The 19,806-nt window shown below is 41.8% G+C and overlaps 1 protein-coding gene across 13 annotated transcripts in view; it reads left to right on the forward strand.

The window, feature by feature from the left end:
• Positions 1–19,806, forward strand: part of ENOX1 (ecto-NOX disulfide-thiol exchanger 1) — a 509,205-nt gene that overhangs the window by 309,241 nt on the left and 180,158 nt on the right. For all 13 annotated transcript variants that reach the window (XM_072976305.1, XM_072976293.1, XM_072976304.1 and 10 more), the window contains 2 exons: positions 3,833–3,976; positions 4,813–4,950. In XM_072976305.1, the coding sequence (XP_072832406.1) occupies positions 3,964–3,976; positions 4,813–4,950 (151 nt within the window). In that variant the 5' untranslated portion in view covers positions 3,833–3,963. The remainder of the gene's footprint in view (positions 1–3,832; positions 3,977–4,812; positions 4,951–19,806) is intronic.

A 19,806-nucleotide genomic window follows, 5' to 3' on the forward strand; every position in this document is an offset into this window, starting at 1 on the left:
TAACATCTATTTAGCAATATTCTGTATCATTTTAAACTATGGATATTTCCATAACCTCAGGAGAGTATCCTACTCATTATACGAAGATCAAAGTGAGATATTTTCTTAATCATGGAAGAGGAAAGTAGAACTTTAGATGGGAATGCATTTTTCTTTTTATATAAACTATGATAATGCTAATGAATATTTCCTATGAAATAAGTTTTCTTTGGAACCAACTCTCAACAAGACATTAATAAATCTGATTTTCTCACTTTATTTTCTATTGAATTAGGTATGAACCTAAGGACTTAACTCAAACAAAATCATTCGTTTAAATTTAAAAAAAAGGAAAGAAAAATTCAATTCTTAACTCATCTCTACCCTCCTTTAATAGGAATCTGGGTTTTGTGGACAATTACAGATGGATTTTATTAGAGCGTGTGTGTGTGTGTCCTTGGGACCTGTAAAAGTTGGACAGGTAGAAAGGGTTGTGTTATTAGGAGCAGGAGAAGCCTGTGTCATTTTTTTAGGACCAAATAGTATTTTCTTAGGCTTGGTGAGTTTCAAAAACTGTTTGCCCCATCGGCACAGCCCAGTGAAATCTTGAGCATAAATATGTCTTATTGAAGAGCTATGAAATTGAGCATGAGGTTTTGTACTTGAATGTACGTTAACAAAGAACAGCTTAGATTTCTGTTGAACCTAGATAAACCTGTACTGTTATCTTTGGCATTTTATACACCTGATTGTTTCCGGACGATCTTTCCTCACTAAAAGCTGTACATAGATACTGCCAATTTCACCATTGGTCATGAATCTCTTGACAGCTTTTGTAGTTGCATAGGCAGAAAGAAAGAAAAAAAAAAACCTAGAGACAAAAATGTATACATCTTTTAAATTACATTATATTATTTTATAAAGGAACGGTGGAGAATGAAATATTCTGGTACAATTTAGGTGTGACACAGAAAACTACGGCAATGCTTACTTTTAGAAATATCAAGTGTTACTCACTGTTTTGAAATTAATTACATAATTATCCAGCAGAACACAAAGATCCCAGGGTACCTTAATGGAAACACTACTCTTCCAAATAAAATAATAATAATTAGCACCTACTATATTCCAAGTGCTTTATTAGCTATAATTTTTAGCTCCCCACATCTCTGTGTGTAAATAAACACCATTAAGACCATTAATCTCTTCTATAGTTTAGAAATAAGAAAACTAAGGCAGAGAAAATTATTTGAGTGATAAATTAGAAGTAAGAAAACTAAGGCAGAGAAATTGATTTGAATGATAAAGTGTGGCCTTGAATCATTTAAAGAGGCAGGTACTCAATAGGAACAATTAGATATTAGTGGAGTATAAAAAATCCCTCTTGCAACTATTCATAAACTACTGGGTAGTAATTCATTTAAAATACCACCCTTCTCCCAAGCCAAGTGATCACCTCAGTTTAAAATTTTTGAAGACTTGCAAGGCAGCCATGAGACCATCAGAAATGCTGAAGACGTGACAGAACTTCCTTTCGAGTCACCTTTCTAGGTACATGGCGGCCACGTGAAGTTGTGTGTCATTCAAGCCAGTGGGTTGGGAGATTGAAGAGATGTAATACATTGAATGTCACAGAGTCTCATTAGGGGATGAATTCAGGTTTACAAACCACAGCTTGCCAAGGAAGCAATACTTTTTTTTTTTTTAATGAAACAGTAGAAGTTTGTTAAGATGGGGATGAAAAGTAGGGTAGAGGCTGTGGGCCTCCAGGACACTTGATGTGCCCCTGTAAGACCATAATCACTAACGTAAAACCTCGGAACAGACGGTTATAAAGCCCAGGAGATCGAACACCACCCCTAAAACGCTGGCCAGAAAGGCAAAGTGAAACATGGCCGGTCAGGCCCAAGGCATAAAGCCTGTAAAGTAAAGGGATGTTCTCTGATACCGTGTTCCAGAACCGCAGACTCACTGGACAGGAAATAAGTGGTGATTAATGCCCATTGCGGGAAAAACTTGAGCTAGGAAAAAAAAAAAAATGCCAGCCAACTAAACTTCACTGGGGAGATAAGTAAGACAAATCATGACCTTGCAAAGATCTGAAACGCCTCTGCTGCTGGGCCATTTGAGCACAAGAAGGAACACATTCTAGCCTGACTCCGCTTTGGTGTTCTGAAATGGTGGGAGGTGGAGAGAGGAAACTGCTCTGAGGCTTCATCCTGGAAGTGTTGCTGGCGTGTGGATAGCCAAAGGGCAGGCATTTTGGTTAGCTATGCATTGATGTTATTGAGTTTATCTTATATGGTGAGAATCTCTCTATCTGGTGGCATCCATTGCCTAAAATAATGGATGCGTATAACAGATAAACAAGTTCTGAATTCTTTTGGGTAGCAGAGTTTAACTGCAAGGTATCCAACATTTGTCCTGAGCACAGTTGGCTCCCAAAGTTAGGATTATTCACTACTGCTTATGAAGGTGTTTCATCTTCCTGACAGGCCATTGGAAACAACTATTTTACAGGCCCCTCTGGCTGAGGGATAGGGATTTGTGGAGACCATAGACACAGTGCGCTCAGTGCCCACCTGTCCTTGAGATACTCAAACTGGAGCTTCATTGGAATTAAACTTATATTCACCTGGCAGCAAGGATTTTTTTGAGAGCACAGTGTTCAAAGGGGTCATTGATTCTTGCACTTAAGAATCAAAGAAATAAAAGAGCACTCCATCAAACTTTACACTAAATACACTGACAGCCAGACCAGAACACTGATTCTAAAATACCCATGAACAGAAACACAGTTTAGAAAAATGTCTAAATTTGTACCTAAATAAAAATGAATATGTAAATTCAATTGTTCTAGCAATCTACTCAAAATTCAGGCTCCTTAGCTCACCCATCCCAAATGGTATGTTTTCTCTTCCAGTCTTGAATTGGTAAAGGTGCATTTAAAATATGTATGTGTATGAACACTATGTCTTTGCATTTTTAAGGATGGAGAGGAGGCATGGTATTTTATAAACAATGCAATAGACAGGAGCCCTTTGCAACTTTCAGTGATGTCTTACTGTTATGTGTTTTTGTTAGAAAAGTGCTTTGAAAAGCCTTATAAAAATGCACTTACACATAAGCTGTGCAATTCTGCGGAAAATTTAGACCACACAGATTGTGGCCAGTTCAATTTATCTTGCCGAGGAACTAAAACAACAAATGCTTTTTCCTCTGCTGCACCCCCCCACCTCTACATCTTCTTTAAGAGGCAGCACCCACTCTTTCCTTTCGCCTTCCTGACGCCTGTAGCCTGGGTACCCTCCTCTAGCAGCCTCACAGCGAATAACTTCTTACTTTTTTCCTTCCTCTTCCCTACTATTTTCTCCTCTCCGAATACATTTCACAGACGACTGTCTTCGAAAATAACAGCATCAATTAATTTTTTACCTGTAAAAACAAATCATGTTTACCCTGAGTCTGCCCTCTCCATTGATGTGAAGTATGTGGAAGAGGCTGTGCAGGGTCTGATAAGCCCCTTTGGTGGAGTCTCTCCAGCAGGAGGCAAGGCACTGGCCGCTCCGCTGACCGACAGGCTGTTTATTCAGCCAGCCCTGCTCTCGGTGGTTGACAGCTGACCCACGTGTCTCCCAGCTCTGCAGCTGAGCCAGGAGGCAGCCTCGGACACACGGGGCAGAAGCAGCTTTCCTTCTGTGCCTGTGACTCAAAGTTGTTCTTTGTTTTTTGTTGCCTGTTGTTTGTTTGTTTGTTTGTTTTGTTTGGACAACAGTTCCCCTGCCCCCCCTACCAAAGGCTCCCTCAGTTAACTATTCCCCTTTCTCACCACACTCCTCTTCCCCTCTTGCAGACTCCGATGATCTCCGTGGGGACCCTGCTCTCAGCCATCAAGGTGCTCCCGCCCCTCAAGATGCTCGTAATTCAGTAGTAGATGCAGGTGGCGTTGAAAGCATCACCCAGTGTCCCCAGCAGCTTCCTCAGATGATGGCTGCAGGTAAATATCGGCGGCCAGCACCGAACACAAACAAGGCATTTTGTGTCTTAGTGGAAAGCCTCCCCAGCCATGAAAATATGCATTCATCCAGCAGCCTGGGCTCCTCCAAGAATTCAGGCTGTGGAACTAGTGAACATCAAAGAGCATTAAGTCAGTATTTTGCTGACTTTGTTTTTCAGCTCTGTGCTATTTGTTTTCAGCGTGATTTATTTGTTTGGTTTTGATGAAAGTTTGTGCTGATAAGAAATATTCTGGGAGTCACTTTAGGCAGACACCTGCATTTCCTTAATGTAAGGATGTAAACAGTTTGTAAAGGAGGGGGTATGTTATAAGGTTAACACTTCATAAATTCAGTCAGGACCAGTTTGACTGCTTGACAACTGATTTTAGAGATTTTATTAAGTGACTAGAGGGTGTGCCTGCCTCAGAATTACTCTCGGAAACAGACGAATTTATTTATTCTTAGTTTGCTAAGCCAGTTGACTTGTTTTACCCAGCAAGTACTCCGGCTTTGCCTCTCAACTTTGTTACTTAACTAATGTTTCACTGGGTGGAGGCAACTATACTTCAGTTTCCCCCCCCCCAAGGTCACTTCCTTAACGGCATGCTGTGTATAATATAAACCACACGTCATTAAGTTTCCTCTCAGAATATATTTGAAAACTCTTTATGTTTACATGTAGAGAAAGCATTGCTGTAGATTACGATGCTATATATTTTTTTGTGCTTTGGAGATGTGCTGAAATGAAGCCTCCCATCTCTCGAAACGCGATTTCATTTCAAACTGACACCCTCGCCTGTGGATTCTAAGTCCGAGTTTGTTTTCCCCCCTGCAGCAGCCGATGGTCTGGGGAGTCTGGCAATAGACACGACCCAGCTCAACATGTCGGTGACAGATCCCAGCGCCTGGGCCACCGCCATGAATAACTTGGGCATGGTTCCCGTGGGGTTGCCTGGACAGCAGCTTGTGTCGGGTAAGCCTTCTCCTGGGCTGGAAGATGCCTGAAAGCCGCGCCAAGGGGTGTGGATGACGGCAGCCTTGTAATCTCCCTACACGCAAGTGTTGAGCCCCGTCCGGGAGTGATGACCGGGGTGTGTTTGGCAGGCTGTGCTTGAATTGAGATTTTTTTCTCATCACCTCGCTCTTCTGCCCAATAGCTGTTCTCAGAAAAAGCCGCCAGGCAGAATCTCTCACCTGTGGCATTGGAACATCAGTTTCATATTTTAAATGAGTAAATAGAAGAGCTAATATTTGCTTTCCAGTCGGCAGAACTCTTTCACTTAGGCTGCGCCGTTCGATTGCACAGTCTTCTCTTTGAGACGGGCAGGGACTTTATGGTGGCCGTGGCTCTTGCTCATGTTCCCATTTTAAAAATAGGGAAAGAGAGGACCCAACTTTTAGGTGACTTTTCCAGCACTGAAGTGGCCGAACTTAGAAACCCAACTCAGCTGGCACTGCATTCCCTGTTTTCTTTCCATCACACTTCGGAATCGTGATACACTAATGAATTCAACAGAGAAAATGTTTGGAAATGTCACAAAGCAGGAAGTCACTGGGAAGAGTTCATCATTTAATTTAACACACGTTTTTGCAGATTTTTCACGTGCTGTGTAACAGGTGCTTTGGGAAATATAAATATATATGTATTCAGGCGTCCTTAAATTGACAAATAGCAACAAAAAGACAGCAGTACAAATACTGTGTAGAATCAGGTGCTAAGTAGTGGTTCAGACTAGTAATGTTGTAATTTTCAGAAGGATCAGTGACCGGGGCTCTGAGGGAAAATGTTATCAGGGAGGCAGGACTTGAGCTGCCTGGAAAGACACATGGGATTTCAGTATTCACTGTCCTCACTCATTCAACTCGTGTTTGTTGAGACGCTGTCCTGGTGCAGGGGCTCCAGCAGTAAACAAAGCAGGCGTGGTCCCTGCCCTCCCAGAATCTGCCACAGAGAAGTGACAGTCATTATACTGCAGTCGTTGTCATATGCCAAAAGAACAATTCGCTTTTGCCCATCGAGTTAGATGAGTGTAGACAGTACGCATTAAGTAGAAACCAATTGTCTTTGGAGAGTTACTAAGTTTCACACCCACAGACCCGCGTACTTTGAGCTAAGTTGACCAAACATTTGGGATTTTCTGTTGTTTTTTGTTTTTGTCAGTAGGGGCCATACATATAAAACTCTAAACAAGCTGTTGTAAATTATATATAATGCGTGTGCATGTGTGCGAATATATACAAATGTACATGTACACACATGCGTATATGTATACATGCAATTTCTTTTTTAATATAGCAAACAACATAAGAAGAGAGGACAGGAGACGGGGAAATCGGGAGACAGAAAAAGGAAAGTCAAATATTGAGTTACAAAACATTTTCTTTAGGACATTTATAAAATTCTCCAAAATGTTATAAAATTCATACAGTTGAAGAAGAATCAGCTGTGGGATGTGTGTGTACAGACATAAATGACGTTTTCTATGGTTTGAACATGTGTTTATCCAGACCCCTCTTCCCTAAAGCTAATCTTGACAGATACTCCGTTCTAATAACTTGAGAGTAAAGATTTATATGTTTCTACCCAAATTTTCTCAGCTGCCTAATTGAAATATTCATACAGCAGAAATTCCTTCACCCTTGTCTCCACCTCCCGCTTCTCTCAGAAAATGTTATGTGGCTTTCAGAGTAAGCCACCACCTCAATAATTCATTATTTTTTCTTATGATTTTGAGTCTTCTGACATTTTAACCATGACCAATTTATGATTTTCCCAGCAACTTACCATGAAAAGAATTACAGCCCTACTCGTTATAGAAGATTTACCGTATCTGCCCTGAATTACATTCTCTATCTCTTGGATTAGCCAAACTGCTTAAACTGTGTCTGAGCCTTTCGGGGTCTTTCTGAGAGTCCTTCATCATCCCCTACCTCATCCGCCGATTGAACTACACTCAGCTTTGTTCTCGGGGCTGCCAGCCGACTCCCTTCCGTGACACTCTCTCAGGGTCAAGCGCTCTTTTATTTGGTTATGTTTCTTTATTTTCTTCCAACCTTTTTTCTGTGCAAATATTTTAATCCTATTAAATATAATACATTCTATTCATTTTTATTGACACCTTATCCTAAACTATTTTTCCATTTTAGAGTTTTATACGAACATTTTTTGAACAGTCCATTCAATAAATCTTCCCTGGTTTTCCAGTATTTCCATTTAAGCTGTCTCTGTTTTTTCACTGTTACCAGCCAAGTTTCTTTGGAGTGCTTAATCACTTCAAGTGTGTAAAAACATTTACCTTTTCTGTGAAATGGTGATTGTATCCATTTCATGGGGCTGTTGTGAGGTTGTAATCTGGTAACTTATATATAAAACTGCATAGAACCTACACAAAGCAAGCATTCATTAAATATTAGCTTATTCCTTTCTTTCTTCCTTTTGATTTTTTTTCAGTAAATACTACAGTGAACATTTTTATCCAAAAGGCTTTCAAGCAATTAGAATTACTTCCCTTGGATAGACTCCTACATGTAGATTAGTAGGTCAAAGCAAATGAACATTTTGAAGTTTCTTGTTAAATGCTGGGCAATTAATTCCCCAGATACACATATATGTATTTAATATTTACTAACTTGATATGCAAAGATGGCATCCTATTATTTTACCTTAAATTCCTTTATAACTACTCTTTGAAAATTACGTCATTTTCCTCCATTTATTTTGTATTTACACTTCCTCTCTTATAAATGGATTACTTTCATACTATATTGATGTATCAGATTGAGTTCTGGGTGATTTTTTTATTGGCTTATATTTGGTTATTACTTTTAAGCATTCTAATTTTGGAGTTCATGTTTTCTAAAAACATTTATCCAGTCTGGGTGTTTTGTTTTGTTTTGTTTTGTTTGCCTTTTTAATGTTGTTCCTTCAAAAAAAACTGTGTAACATTTCCTTTGTGAGTTCTGTATTTCATCTCTAAATAAAGAAAGGTTCGCCCCCTCTCTACAGTTGATACATTTTCCTAATTATCCATGCTGCTGTGGATTTACTTCCATCTTTTATCAGAAATTCAATTCTTATGTATATTTCAATCGATTTCAAAAGTATCTGTTCTGCACTGTTAATCTCTTTTTATTCCTGCACCATATTGTTTCAACTCTTACAGCTCTATAGTATATTTGTATGTGCATCTTCTTAGTGTACCTGATATCTGTAGTGTGATGTACTGTGCCATGTGTGTGGTGCTATTTTTTTTCTTTACACCGTATTCATTGCACCACAGAATGTTGCTTCTCACTCAGTTTCCTTGCCAGCAGCCCCTGGAATTCTTTGGTGTGACTATAACATGTTTGAGGCAGCCTTTAAAGTCTCAGAAGGGACTTAAAGATAATTTAGTGTAGCCTTCGTTCCAAGAAATCTCCTCTAAAACGTCTCTGACAGGATTATGGAGAGTCTGGATTTTTACGAGCACTTGGCCTTCTCCCAAAGTTTCTGGTATTTCTAAATGACCAACTACTCTTCCCATATTTGTTAAAATTAAATTGACACTAAATCCTGTTCTCTGCTACCTTTTCCTCTATTTATTGGGAGATGAAAATTATCAGCAAAGCAAGGCACACATTTTTCATACCCTCTGATTTTATCAAAAGGATTTCTCAGGAAATCAAATGTATTCATTGCTGCCATGTCATGCTGCTCTGAGCTCCCACAATCACACCTCTTTCATTTTCCTCTCCTTTTATCATCACCCACGTGTTCCCCACAACGATCCCGTTTCCACTTTCATACATCCCCATTTGCCGTGCTTCCTATGAAGTGCTACTTGAGATCATTGCATTGAATTTGTTTCTTTTCACTCAAAATACACTATTCTCCTGCTGTACTCTAGCCTTAAGTCCCGTGCACAAAGTCTGGTTTATCTAGAATATAATATTTACTTCCTTCTGGTATTGTATGTTTATTTTATTCCTCATACTTCCAGTTCTGTGGATTTCTTTTCTTTTTTTTTTCTGCTGTTGTTGATTTGTTCTTACTATTAATACTTTTTTTTGCATTGAAATAGATCCAAGTTCTCTAAACTGGCCTGTTGAAACATCAGTGTCTCAGTTGTTAGGTAGGGTGGTTGTCACATAAGTATTTATGTACCCTAATAACCATGGCAAATTCTGACTTTAGCACAAGTAGGTTGCTTTCTTTGAGTAGGTTTCCTCAGAGCCTTTACTCTGCTAATGTGCATGGAGCAGTTTAAAGGAATGATGTCTAATACATAGGATTCCGTAAACATAATTTAGTCTTTAAAAAAATACATATTGGCATCTCATGAGATACTAGAATATAGCCACCTAAGCCAGATTTTTTTCCCATCAACTGTGGAGATCCCTCTCCATGATCATCCATCTTTCTTTGTCATATATAGCACCCTCCCTATTATCTAGTTTATAATTTTTGTTTGTTTGTTTGTGTTTTCACTGAACAGTGTCACTCCTTAATCTCAAGTTTGCAAATAATTCTCCTGTGGTCTAGTGTTGCCTGAAGCCTTCTTCCCAGTTTCCTACAATACATGCTGTCACTTTCCAGGAGCCCCCCATCTCTGGTGTCATCAGCCCAAACCAAGAATATCCAGTCCTGAGCTTTGACACCATCTGTGTGACCAGCTGCTCCCTTCCTATATACCCTGGCTTCTTCTCCGAAGTTATAGTCATCAACTGGAAGGGTTGGCCAGCAGCAGCTGAGTCCCCAGGTTTCAAGTTGCTTGCCCGGGACTGGTGATGTTTCCTGGATATTCTCTGGCCATGAGATTATACCTTGCTTTTCTCTAAACCTTGTAAAGCTTTCTTCCCTAATGTCAGCAGTCTCTCCTTAGCTGTTACTGACTTTAAGTTGACATGTATCTTCTACCCTGAGTTTCTTAGTGTGCCATTTGTTGTGTTTCAAATACATGTTCCAAAAAGGCATCGCTACCTCCCTGTTAGCTAAGGAAGCACTGTCTATGAGATAGTGCCACGTGCCTTATCCCGGCTTAACCTGGAGCCAGGGAAAGATCTCTTCATCTCCCAAGCATCTGAGTTGTTCCTTGGTTCATACCTTGCTGTTTCTTCTGAAGCTCTGAGTTTGCTGTCGGAGCCTCTGTCCCCTGCCAGTCTGAGAAGAGCTTAGCTCTACAACTCGCAGGGAGGCTAAGTCCCCTCTCTGATCTCTTCCTTCCTCTCTGCCGTTCTCCGATGCTCCCGCTCATCTTAATTCCGCTCTGCTCCCTCAGGAGACTTTTTCTCTCCTTTCCTTGTTGGGTTGTTTAATCCTCCCAGGAACACCTTTATCCTCTTTAATATGCCCAGATGTGGAGAGGCGTTTGTTAAATCCCTGCATCTCCTGAAGCATCACTCTTTTCACTGGGATTTACTGAGCCGGACATGGTGCTGAATCCTGGGAATACAAGACAGAGACCTCACTCTCCGATTTTAGAGCCTAGTGGGAGAAACAGAGAAGAGTAAATAAGCAAATACAAATCAGCATGATAAGTGGTTCTGCTCCTAACGGATAAAGGGTGCTATCCGGTGTCGCTGGAGAGCATTGAGCAGGGGAGTCGGATGACAAGAGCAGTAGTTTTACAGAGCACTTTTGTGGGTCCTGCAGAGCCCTGATGGGAATGGGGAAAGGTTGGCGGCACAGAGAGGGGATGGGAGGCGGTAGCAGTCACCCGGAGAGGAAATAATGATGACAATGGCAGTAATAATCATGGCGGTGAAGATAGACTAAAGAGACCCCTAAGACATTAAATTATAAAAAAAAAAAAAACAGGAAACAGGAAACAGTGACTGAGTCCACATGGAAAGTAAGGAGCGTGAAGACTCAGCAATGACTCCTGGGTTTCTAGCTTTGGAAATTGTGTCGTTGGAGGGGCCACTTACTGAGCTGGGGAAAGTTGGAAGAGAAAAAGGGCGAGGAAGGATGGCAAGATTCCTTTTGGATGTGTGGAGTTTGAAGAACCAGTTGAAGGAAACACGTGGTGATCAGTCACACGTAAGGATCTAGAGCTCATGAAAGAAGCGGGTACGGAAGTTGGTTTGGGCGATCGCAGCACACGGATGGCCCATTGACTCCTCTCTCCCCCAGGCACGCTTTGGCTCTGAAATTAGAAATAGGCCCTCAGCTGCTCACCCAGGTGGCAGCCCGATGTCTGTTTGCATCTTCAAATACCTCCTTCATCTATGTCTTCTCTCGGTGACCCACCAGATTTCTGTCCATTGCTGGGCTCCAAGGTTTGAAATGGGAGAAGTAGTCAGAGACTGAGAACATCTAATGAAGGAATCTGGGCCTGAAACCGTCTCATCAGCTCTCAGAGACACCCAGATTGGCTGTCTGATGATAAGCCATCCCACATACTTGTTTTGAAGATGAAAATTATACCTGAACCAGTAAACTTCCTTTCTCCAGTCCCTTCAGATATTAATGGTGACACTGTCTGTCACAGGCATGATTAAGGGGACACGGATCATCTGCTGCTCAGTAGCTGGACTCTCTAAAACATGCTGCTCGGTCCTGTTTTGTTTTCATTTTTCATCTTGTTGAAAGATTTCTCATTATCAAGTGCCAGAAAGCAAACAGGCCCTCGACTTACATTTCACAATTTATGTACCTGATTTCACGTCTTCTTGACAGTCCTGTTGCACTTTCCGTGGTTACTTGCCCCTTTATTCCCCAGGACGGTAGGGCAGTGCATTGGTGTTTTCATTCATTCATTCACCGCAGTATTACTGAAGGCTCGTAATGCACATCGTATTCTCCAAGTCACGGGAGAAGCAGCCATTCACACGACAGACAGGTGAAGCTCCTATAGAGTATACATATTTCTAAAGAGGAGATGTTATCTAAGTAGCTGTGCAGGTGATTATACGATTACAACTGTGGGGCGTTACAGAAGAGGAACGGGAGCCTAACTTAGCGTGGAGGTATTGGAGCGCATTCATAAAAGGTTCCTCTGAAAAGCTTAGGGCTAAGACATCCCAGGATAAAGTAGGGAGGAAGAAGGTGGGAGGAACAGGAAGAAAAGGGGAGTTGGGGAAGATGAGAAAATTCTAAGAGCAGAAAATGCCCCCTGGAAAGGTCTGAGGTAATAAGACCTTGGCTCTTTCAAGGAGATGAAAGGGAGGTGTGTGTGTGGGCGAGAGGCAGTGCTTGGCGTGGGTGGGTTGGCAGGTTGGTCCTTAACATGTGTTGAGAGGTCGGCTGGGGCCAGACCCTGCCTGCCAAGACCAGGAGTGCAGATTGTATTTGAAGTGCAAGCCATTGAAGGGTTTTAAGCAGGGAAGCAACCTCTGACTCATATTTAAAAGAGAAAAAAAAAATCACCCAAGTAGTTTTCTAGGGATTGGATTGAAGAGTGGCGAGAGGCATCAGGAATGCTCTTGGAAGTCTCAGAAGAGAGTGATAAGGTAGACAGCCTAGATGTACCCGTACGGGGCTGAAACACTCAGTACCTACCGTGTCAGGCGCTGCCACAGGTGCTGAGAATGCACATGCCCTCCTGGAACATTCACTCCAGTGCTTTGTGTATGATGTGTGTCTGCAGTATTTCTAGAGGGAAGGGAACTGGTAGAAAACTGTTTCCAAAAAATCTTTGCTTCTGCCTGTACTGTGTACTGTGTTGGGTAACTGATGTCACTTCAAACAAATCAAGGCTTGTCCTCCAGTAACTCTCCACAAGTGACAACAGCCTATATCCTTGGTGGCTAGAGATGTTATAAAGTGGAAGTCCTTTTTAAATGCTTACATAACAAAGTTATTTGAAATATAGTCATTGTTCTCTTCCATGAAATGAAGCACATAGATATGACTTGCTTTGTAAATTAACTTCTTTGTAGATGGACTTCATTTGAATTATCAACGTGTAGTTTTTGTGTTCCAGTGTATGCCACAACAATTTTTTTTGTTTTAATTTTAAGCTGGTTGCCATCTCTTGGTTACCTTAGTCTTGATTTGCTCTGTCTTGCTCTGGTATATGTACTATTCAGCCTTTAAACTATGCAGATCACTTACTTACCCACTCTCTCTAGTCTAAAACTGGAGAAAATATTTTCAGATAATTGTGTGTACATTTACATATGAGTAGATGTATGAAGTCTACATATATTGCATAGAAATTTGTAACATGTATGTATGCAAATACAACACAAATACACACATTTCCTAATTTTCTTGTTTTCCTTTTCTTTCCCTGAAATAGAAAAGCTTTAATATCTTTGACTGCAACATGAACAGAAGGGAAATATTTGCATTTCATAATGGAAAATTGTATCCTGCCTCCATAGTAGACATTCTGAGACAGCTGGGACCAGAAAGAAAATCCAAACTGTTAAATTCCTATATGGAAATCGATTTGCATGTTCATATCCTGCAAGCACACATGCGCATCGCTGTACATTGGATTTCTGCTTTGAATTAATGTCAAAGCCTTTTATTTGTAAATCTGGAATAATTGTGTAGTGACTTTTCCATCTTGTTTCCTTTTATTTCCTTTTCTTTTGCAGCCTTGTCATTTTCTGTGTTACATTCTGTGTCTTTGAGTTGTGGCTATATCACATTATAGCTTTGTATCATTAGGCTATCATTTATCTAATAGACTGTGCTGGACTGTACACTTATACAGGCAGGAGCCACGTCTAATTCATCTTTGTGTTTCCTCTATCATCAAACAGATCTGGGTGCTCAATAACTATATAGTTACAGAATGAATGTATGACTTGATTTGTTTATATAAATAATTTTATAAAGTGTATTAATTTTGGAAAAGTCACTTTCATACCCAGTCCCTGGACTGTTCTAAAGTCTAGCTGTTATGTCTTTAATCATGGTTAGATATGGAAGGTAGCCGCAACCATCGGTCTCCTTTTTTGACGTCTGTGATTTACTTTTCTCATAATTGAGCATTATCTTTCCAGATTACCTCCTCTTTTCTTCTTTTTAAAAAAAATCTATCTTCCTTATCTCTCCTTATCATGCTTATGCATTCATTTACCTTCTTGTACATATGGAGTATATTTATAACAACTGTTTTAGTGTACTGAACTAATTCCGTTATCTAATGTTTCTAAGTGTCTGTCTGTTGATCAATTTTTGTCTTTGTGTTGGGTCATATTTTTCTGTTCCTTTGCACGCCTCATAATTTTTTGTCAGATGCTAGACATTGTGAGTTTTACATTGTAAGTGCTAGATTTTTTTTTTGTATTCCTTTAAATATTTTTGAAACTTGTTCTCAGATGCAGTTAAGTTCCTTAAAAATAGTTTAATTCATTCAAGGCTTGCTTTTTTTAACTTTTTTTTATTGATTTATAATCATTTTACAACGTTGTGTCAAATTCCAGGGTAGAGCACAGTTTTTCAGTTATACATGAACATGTGTATATTCATTGTCACATTTTTTTTCTCTGTGAGCTACCATAAGATCTTGTATATATTTCCCTGTGCTATACAGTATAATCTTGTTTATCTATTCTACAATTTTGAAATCCCAGTCTATCTCTTCCCACCCCCTGCCCCCTTGGCAACCACAAGTTTATATTTTATGTCTGTGAGTCTATTTCTGTTTTGTGTTTATGCTTTGTTTGTTTGTTTGTTTTTTAGATTCCACATATGAGCGATCTCATATGGTATTTTTCTTTCTCTTTCTGGCTTGCTTCACTTAGAATGACATTCTCCAGGAGCATCCATGTTGCTGCAAATGGCGTTATGTTGTTGGTTTTTATGGCTGAGTAGTATTCCATTGTATAAATATACCACATCTTCTTTATCCAGTTATCTGTTGATGGACATTTAGGCTGTTTCCATGTCTTGGCTATTGTAAATAGTGCTTCTATGAACATTGGGGTGCAGCTGTCATCCTGAAGTAGGGTTCCTTCTGGATATATGCCCAGGAGTGGGATTCCTGGGTCATATGGTAAGTCTATCCCTAGTTATTCAAGCCTTGCTTTTAAGCTTGGGAAACTGGGTCCAGAGCAGCCTTTAGACTGGAAATAATTCTATCCTACTTCTGTGGCAAGACGCTACTTGGAACTCTACCTCAGTATATTGCAGTGCTCCCCATTCCTGGCTGTTGGAAGTTGATCTGCTCCCAGAGCTTTGTGAACGTCAGAAATGGTTCCACCTGCTCCTTTCCCACAATTGCTGCCTCAGCCTTGGCACTTCCCTCACGCGCCTGATCAATACCCAGCCAAAGTCTTGAGGGGAATCGTCTGAAGATCTCCGGAACTCTCTCTCTGATTAGCTCCTTCCTCTCCAGTGCTCTGCCCTGTAATTTCCAGCTGCCTTGGCCTCCTCAGACACTGAACTCAGGTACCCCTCAGGCTCTGTTTGGGTTTCTCTTCCCCGAGTAAATCCTGGAAACTTTCTAGACAGCTGGCTGGGACGCTTGCAGGTTTCACTTCACCTTCCTCCCTTCTCTCAGTAATCACCGTCCTGTATTTCCCGTTGTCCGGTGCCTGGAAATTGTCATCCATGTATCGTGTCTCACCTTTTTAGTTGCTTGAGGCAGAAGATTAGGTTTTATCTCTGTTGCTTCCTCATGGCTGGAAGCAGAAGTTTTCAAGGCTTTTTTTTTTTAAGTGTGTGTGTGTGTGTGTGTGTGTGTGTGTTCCTAGAGACATAATCAGTATAAATCTGAGGCTATGATATGAATGACTTTGCTAGGATCGCTGAAAAGAATAGTAACAAGCCCACCAGTTATTGAGCACCATACCAAATGCTCTAAATACCTTGCTTCATTTAATCCTCTGCTAGCTAAATATTATTAACCCAGTTTCATAGCTAAGGGACCTGAGCTTGAGTGGTGTTCATTCACTTACCTAAGGTTACCCAGGTGGAAGGAGGCAGTGCTGGAACTGAAATCCAGGGCTGGATGCTGAACTCTCCACTCTTTCAGGAACTGGGGGGAAATGATTAAAGCAAAACCCCTTACCTTTTTGCCTCAGGCCAGTACTACCTTTATTCTTCTACTTTTAAAAAGAAATACCTTTGGTGGAAATATATCTTGGGGGTCGGGAAAGAGTGACAGCTGTAGAGATTTTCTGGTATTATATTGAAATGTAAAAGATTTCAATTGTTTAATTTTTAGGCATAGCATTTTTATTGTGCTGGAAATCTGGAGATTAAATGTTACAGGTTTAAGACTTGGGGTCCAGTGATCTAAAATCTGTACTGAACTTTAACCAGGAATAACTTAGTAACATGAAGTTGACACTATGAATAAGACCATGGTGATCATGGCTTCCAGTTAATGTCAGTAACCAAAAATGATCATAAATATTAGGAGAATGTGTACATTTCAGTCTGAAAATAAGTAAATAAAGCTCTCCCAAAGGAAAAAAAGAAATTTTGAATTTTCTTGTGATTGACACAGATGGGATGGTCTTGGGTCAACTTAAATATTCACTCTTCAAGAAGTAAGGAATTCAGAGCATGTGGGCTTGTTGATTTGGTAATAGAGATGGAGAGCACTCTTGGCTGACGGATTCTGTTTTCTCAGAAGAGTAGGAGGCAAGGTCATCTGATGAGGTTAAGTATGCTGATGAGGAGTGGAAAGTTTGAGAAGGGAGAGCCCTTGAAGGTAGTCACTGGGGGAGTGAGAAGAAGCTGACTGTGGAAGTTTGGTAAGGTTGATGATCACTCATCGCGAGCCTGATGTGTTTTCCCACAGCCATGTTGCATTTTCTCAGTGGGTGGGCTGTATCCAGGCTGGGTTTCAGCAGGTGGCTGCAATGAAAGGCCAGGGGCACAAAGAAGATGTGAGCATTTAAAGGAGAGTCATTATGAATCCAGACCACACGATCCTACAAGACTGGATGGAGGTAGAGCAGTGAAAAAAGGGAGGACCAGCGTCAGGGAGAAAGTGGAGGGAGGGGTCGCTGGATGGAAGAAGCTGATGAGGACAAGCAGGAGGTTGGAAGGGTCGGAAGGTGGGAAGGAGAAAGGGGCTCCAGCTGATAACAGCAGTAAAGGGAGGCCCTTTCTGTGTCATTTGCGGAAGAAAAATCCTCTTTAGAAATTAATGAGCCCTCTCTGTAAGAAGCAGACGGTGGCTTTAGAGCCTGAGGTCTTGGGTTTGAATCCAGGCTCTTTCCCTCCTCTGTGTTTTTCTCCGACTGTTTCTGTCTGTAAAGGGGACATAACTATCAACATCAGAGGATTGTTGCAGTTTCCAGAATCGGTAATGTGGAGTATGGGATATATTGTAGGGATCCAAAATGCTAGCTTCCTTTCCCCTCGCTGGAGGGCAGTTTAGTGAGGAGGAGGGAAGGGCGGTGGGGGAGCGGTATCGGATGACGATTTCAAGGGAATGAAAAAAGACTTGGCCCCTGCGAACAGTGATTCCCTTGCCCTGACTTTCCTCCTGTCCTGGGAGCAGTGACCGTTCCCTTCTACAAGCCACGCGGAAGCTCCCACGTACACCCAGAGCACTGTGACAGGATTACTCAAGGTAATTTCCACGAGTCACTTGTGTCAACATGCCCTGGACTGTAGACTCCAGGGCCTATTTCAGATGTGCTGAGACATGAGGCCCCGCAAACTACAGCTGAAAACTTGAGAATACAACTCCTTGAAGGACGTCAGGGCCTGGGCTGTTGGGCAAACCAAAAAAGACCCCATTTGGCCTGGGGATGGGTGCGGAAGCTTGTTTGATGCTACATTTCTGTGATCTTATGTAAAACGTAATTTTACAGCTGATTTTTGTGTGTGTAAAGGTAGCTGAGCTGTAAAGCCTAAAAAGGGGCGGGGCTACAGGTGCAGATCTAAAACAACATGTTGATTATTGTATGCTGCGAGCACTGTGTATCATCTCATTTAATCGGGTTTTATCCCAGAAAAAAATGTCTTGGGCATCAAGACATATATCCTTGAACTATCGTAAACTATTTTCCTTCTCATCAGGGACACTTACTTGCTATCACAGAAGGCACAGCTTTGACCTTGAAGTTTTGCTTCTGAAAGTTGATGCCTGTGGGCAAAGAGATACGTTATCCTTAAGAGGAAGGCGAAATACTGTCGTCTTCAAGTTCACTAAGTCTTTACAGCCATGAGGGCATCCTTAAAGAAATGTTCCTCAACTTCACTGGCTGGAACTCTTGCGACCTCCATCACTTAATGCTTCCTAGCCATTTATTCCATCTCAGCAGGAAAAATAGGCCTCGCCACCCTAATGCGAAGCAACTGAAGTCTCCACGGGGAGCCCTGCGCAAGAGTGAATCATTGCTGACCAGGTTCTCACCGGAGACATTTTCATTTCACTCAAAAATGCTCATTTTATATTTTCAGAACTTAGTGTGGCCTCTCTCTTGGAAACCATGTATTTGAGGAACATCTTTTTGAATTTGTTCCTCCCCAGCTGTGAGAAAACAACTGCCCAGTCATGGGTAGGAAAAAAGCAATTTAGGGAAATAATAGAGGAAGATGACGATGTCATTCTCGTCTGGATTTCTGTGTCCTTCTTGCTGGGACGTGGATGGGAGAGGGGCAAGCTCAAGGCTCTGCAGGAGGCAGGGGAGATGTCCGGCGTGCAGCCGGCCTGGACTGACCTGAGGAGACAGGAGGGGGCACAAAGGTGCCAGAAAAGTGAGTCAGTATCCTACTGGGGGAGCAGAATGCCAGAGACCCCACAGGCTTGATGTGAGGCCTCCTTTACTCTGTCACATGGCGGCTCAGGCACCAGGGGCCAGGTGCCCAGATTCCGAGGGCCTTGCTATGCTCACCCGTCAAAAGAGGGTGTCCAGGTTCCCTTAAAGCTCTGAAATTCTAGATGTAGGAAAATCCTAATGATCCAGAACTATAAGCCCTGGCGACGCACAGTGCTCGAGCGACTAGCACCCAGGTAATGTCTGGAGGAAATAAAGCGAGATGGTAAATTCTAACAAGAACCACAGGAAGAGTGTCTCTCTAATTAAGGTAATCTCTCTGGCGGCGATGGTGGTTTTTTGTTTGTTTGTGCATTTGTTCTTTAATGGACCCACGGAGCCCCTGCGGAGTTAATCGCCCACACAGCCGTGGAAGTGATGCAGGAGAATGGCCGTCAGGAACGTGACTCTGTCTAGGCTTCCAAGAAGCGACCTGCAATAGAGGGAGGGGCATGTTCCCGCCAGTTTCAAGCTCTTTGGCTTAGCAGTAGCATTTGCCGAGTAACCAGTAACTGAGGGCAAATGGGAAGGTGTGAAGAGCTGTGTCAGTGCTGGAAATCAGAGGGTCTCAGATCAGGCAGTCCTGGGAAGAGTGTCGGTAGGGCCCCCCGTATCTCAGTTTTTCCTCCCAAGAGAAGATAATTGGGTACAGACCATCTAAAATCCTAAATAGGTGGCCTTGTTTGTTTTCATCTACAATTGCTTTTCATCATGGTTATGTCTGATTAATGAGAGTTCCTTAAAGAAAAGTAGGAACCTTGTAAAAAAAAAAAACATGCATAGGAGGGAAGCAGACATGTCCGTTTTCCCGCCCACCTCCCTTCTGACAGATCTTGATGTTCCCAAGCCCAGGCTCAAACCAAGGAATAGAGCCAGCGCACCATCTGTGCAGTCCTTTGCACCGTCCCTGTGTGACGGGCTCCTCCTTTGAACAAATAAACCAAGTGTTGCGGAATGCAAATTCGGAACGCACCGTGAGGCTGAACTAACTGAAACGTCACAATTTGGAGCAGAGGAGGGTTTACCGCAGAGCCAAGCAAGGAGGATGGCGTGGCTCCTGCCCAAGAAAACCTTGAACTCCTTGAAGGGTTTCGGCAAAGCATATTTAAAGGCCAGCTGAGGGAGTAGGGGTCACGGGGTACGTGATCAGCTCATGCGCAGTTCTCTGGTT

This window comes from Vicugna pacos, chromosome 14 (genome assembly GCF_048564905.1).
Source record: "Vicugna pacos chromosome 14, VicPac4, whole genome shotgun sequence".
Classification (NCBI taxonomy): Eukaryota; Metazoa; Chordata; class Mammalia; order Artiodactyla; family Camelidae; genus Vicugna; species Vicugna pacos.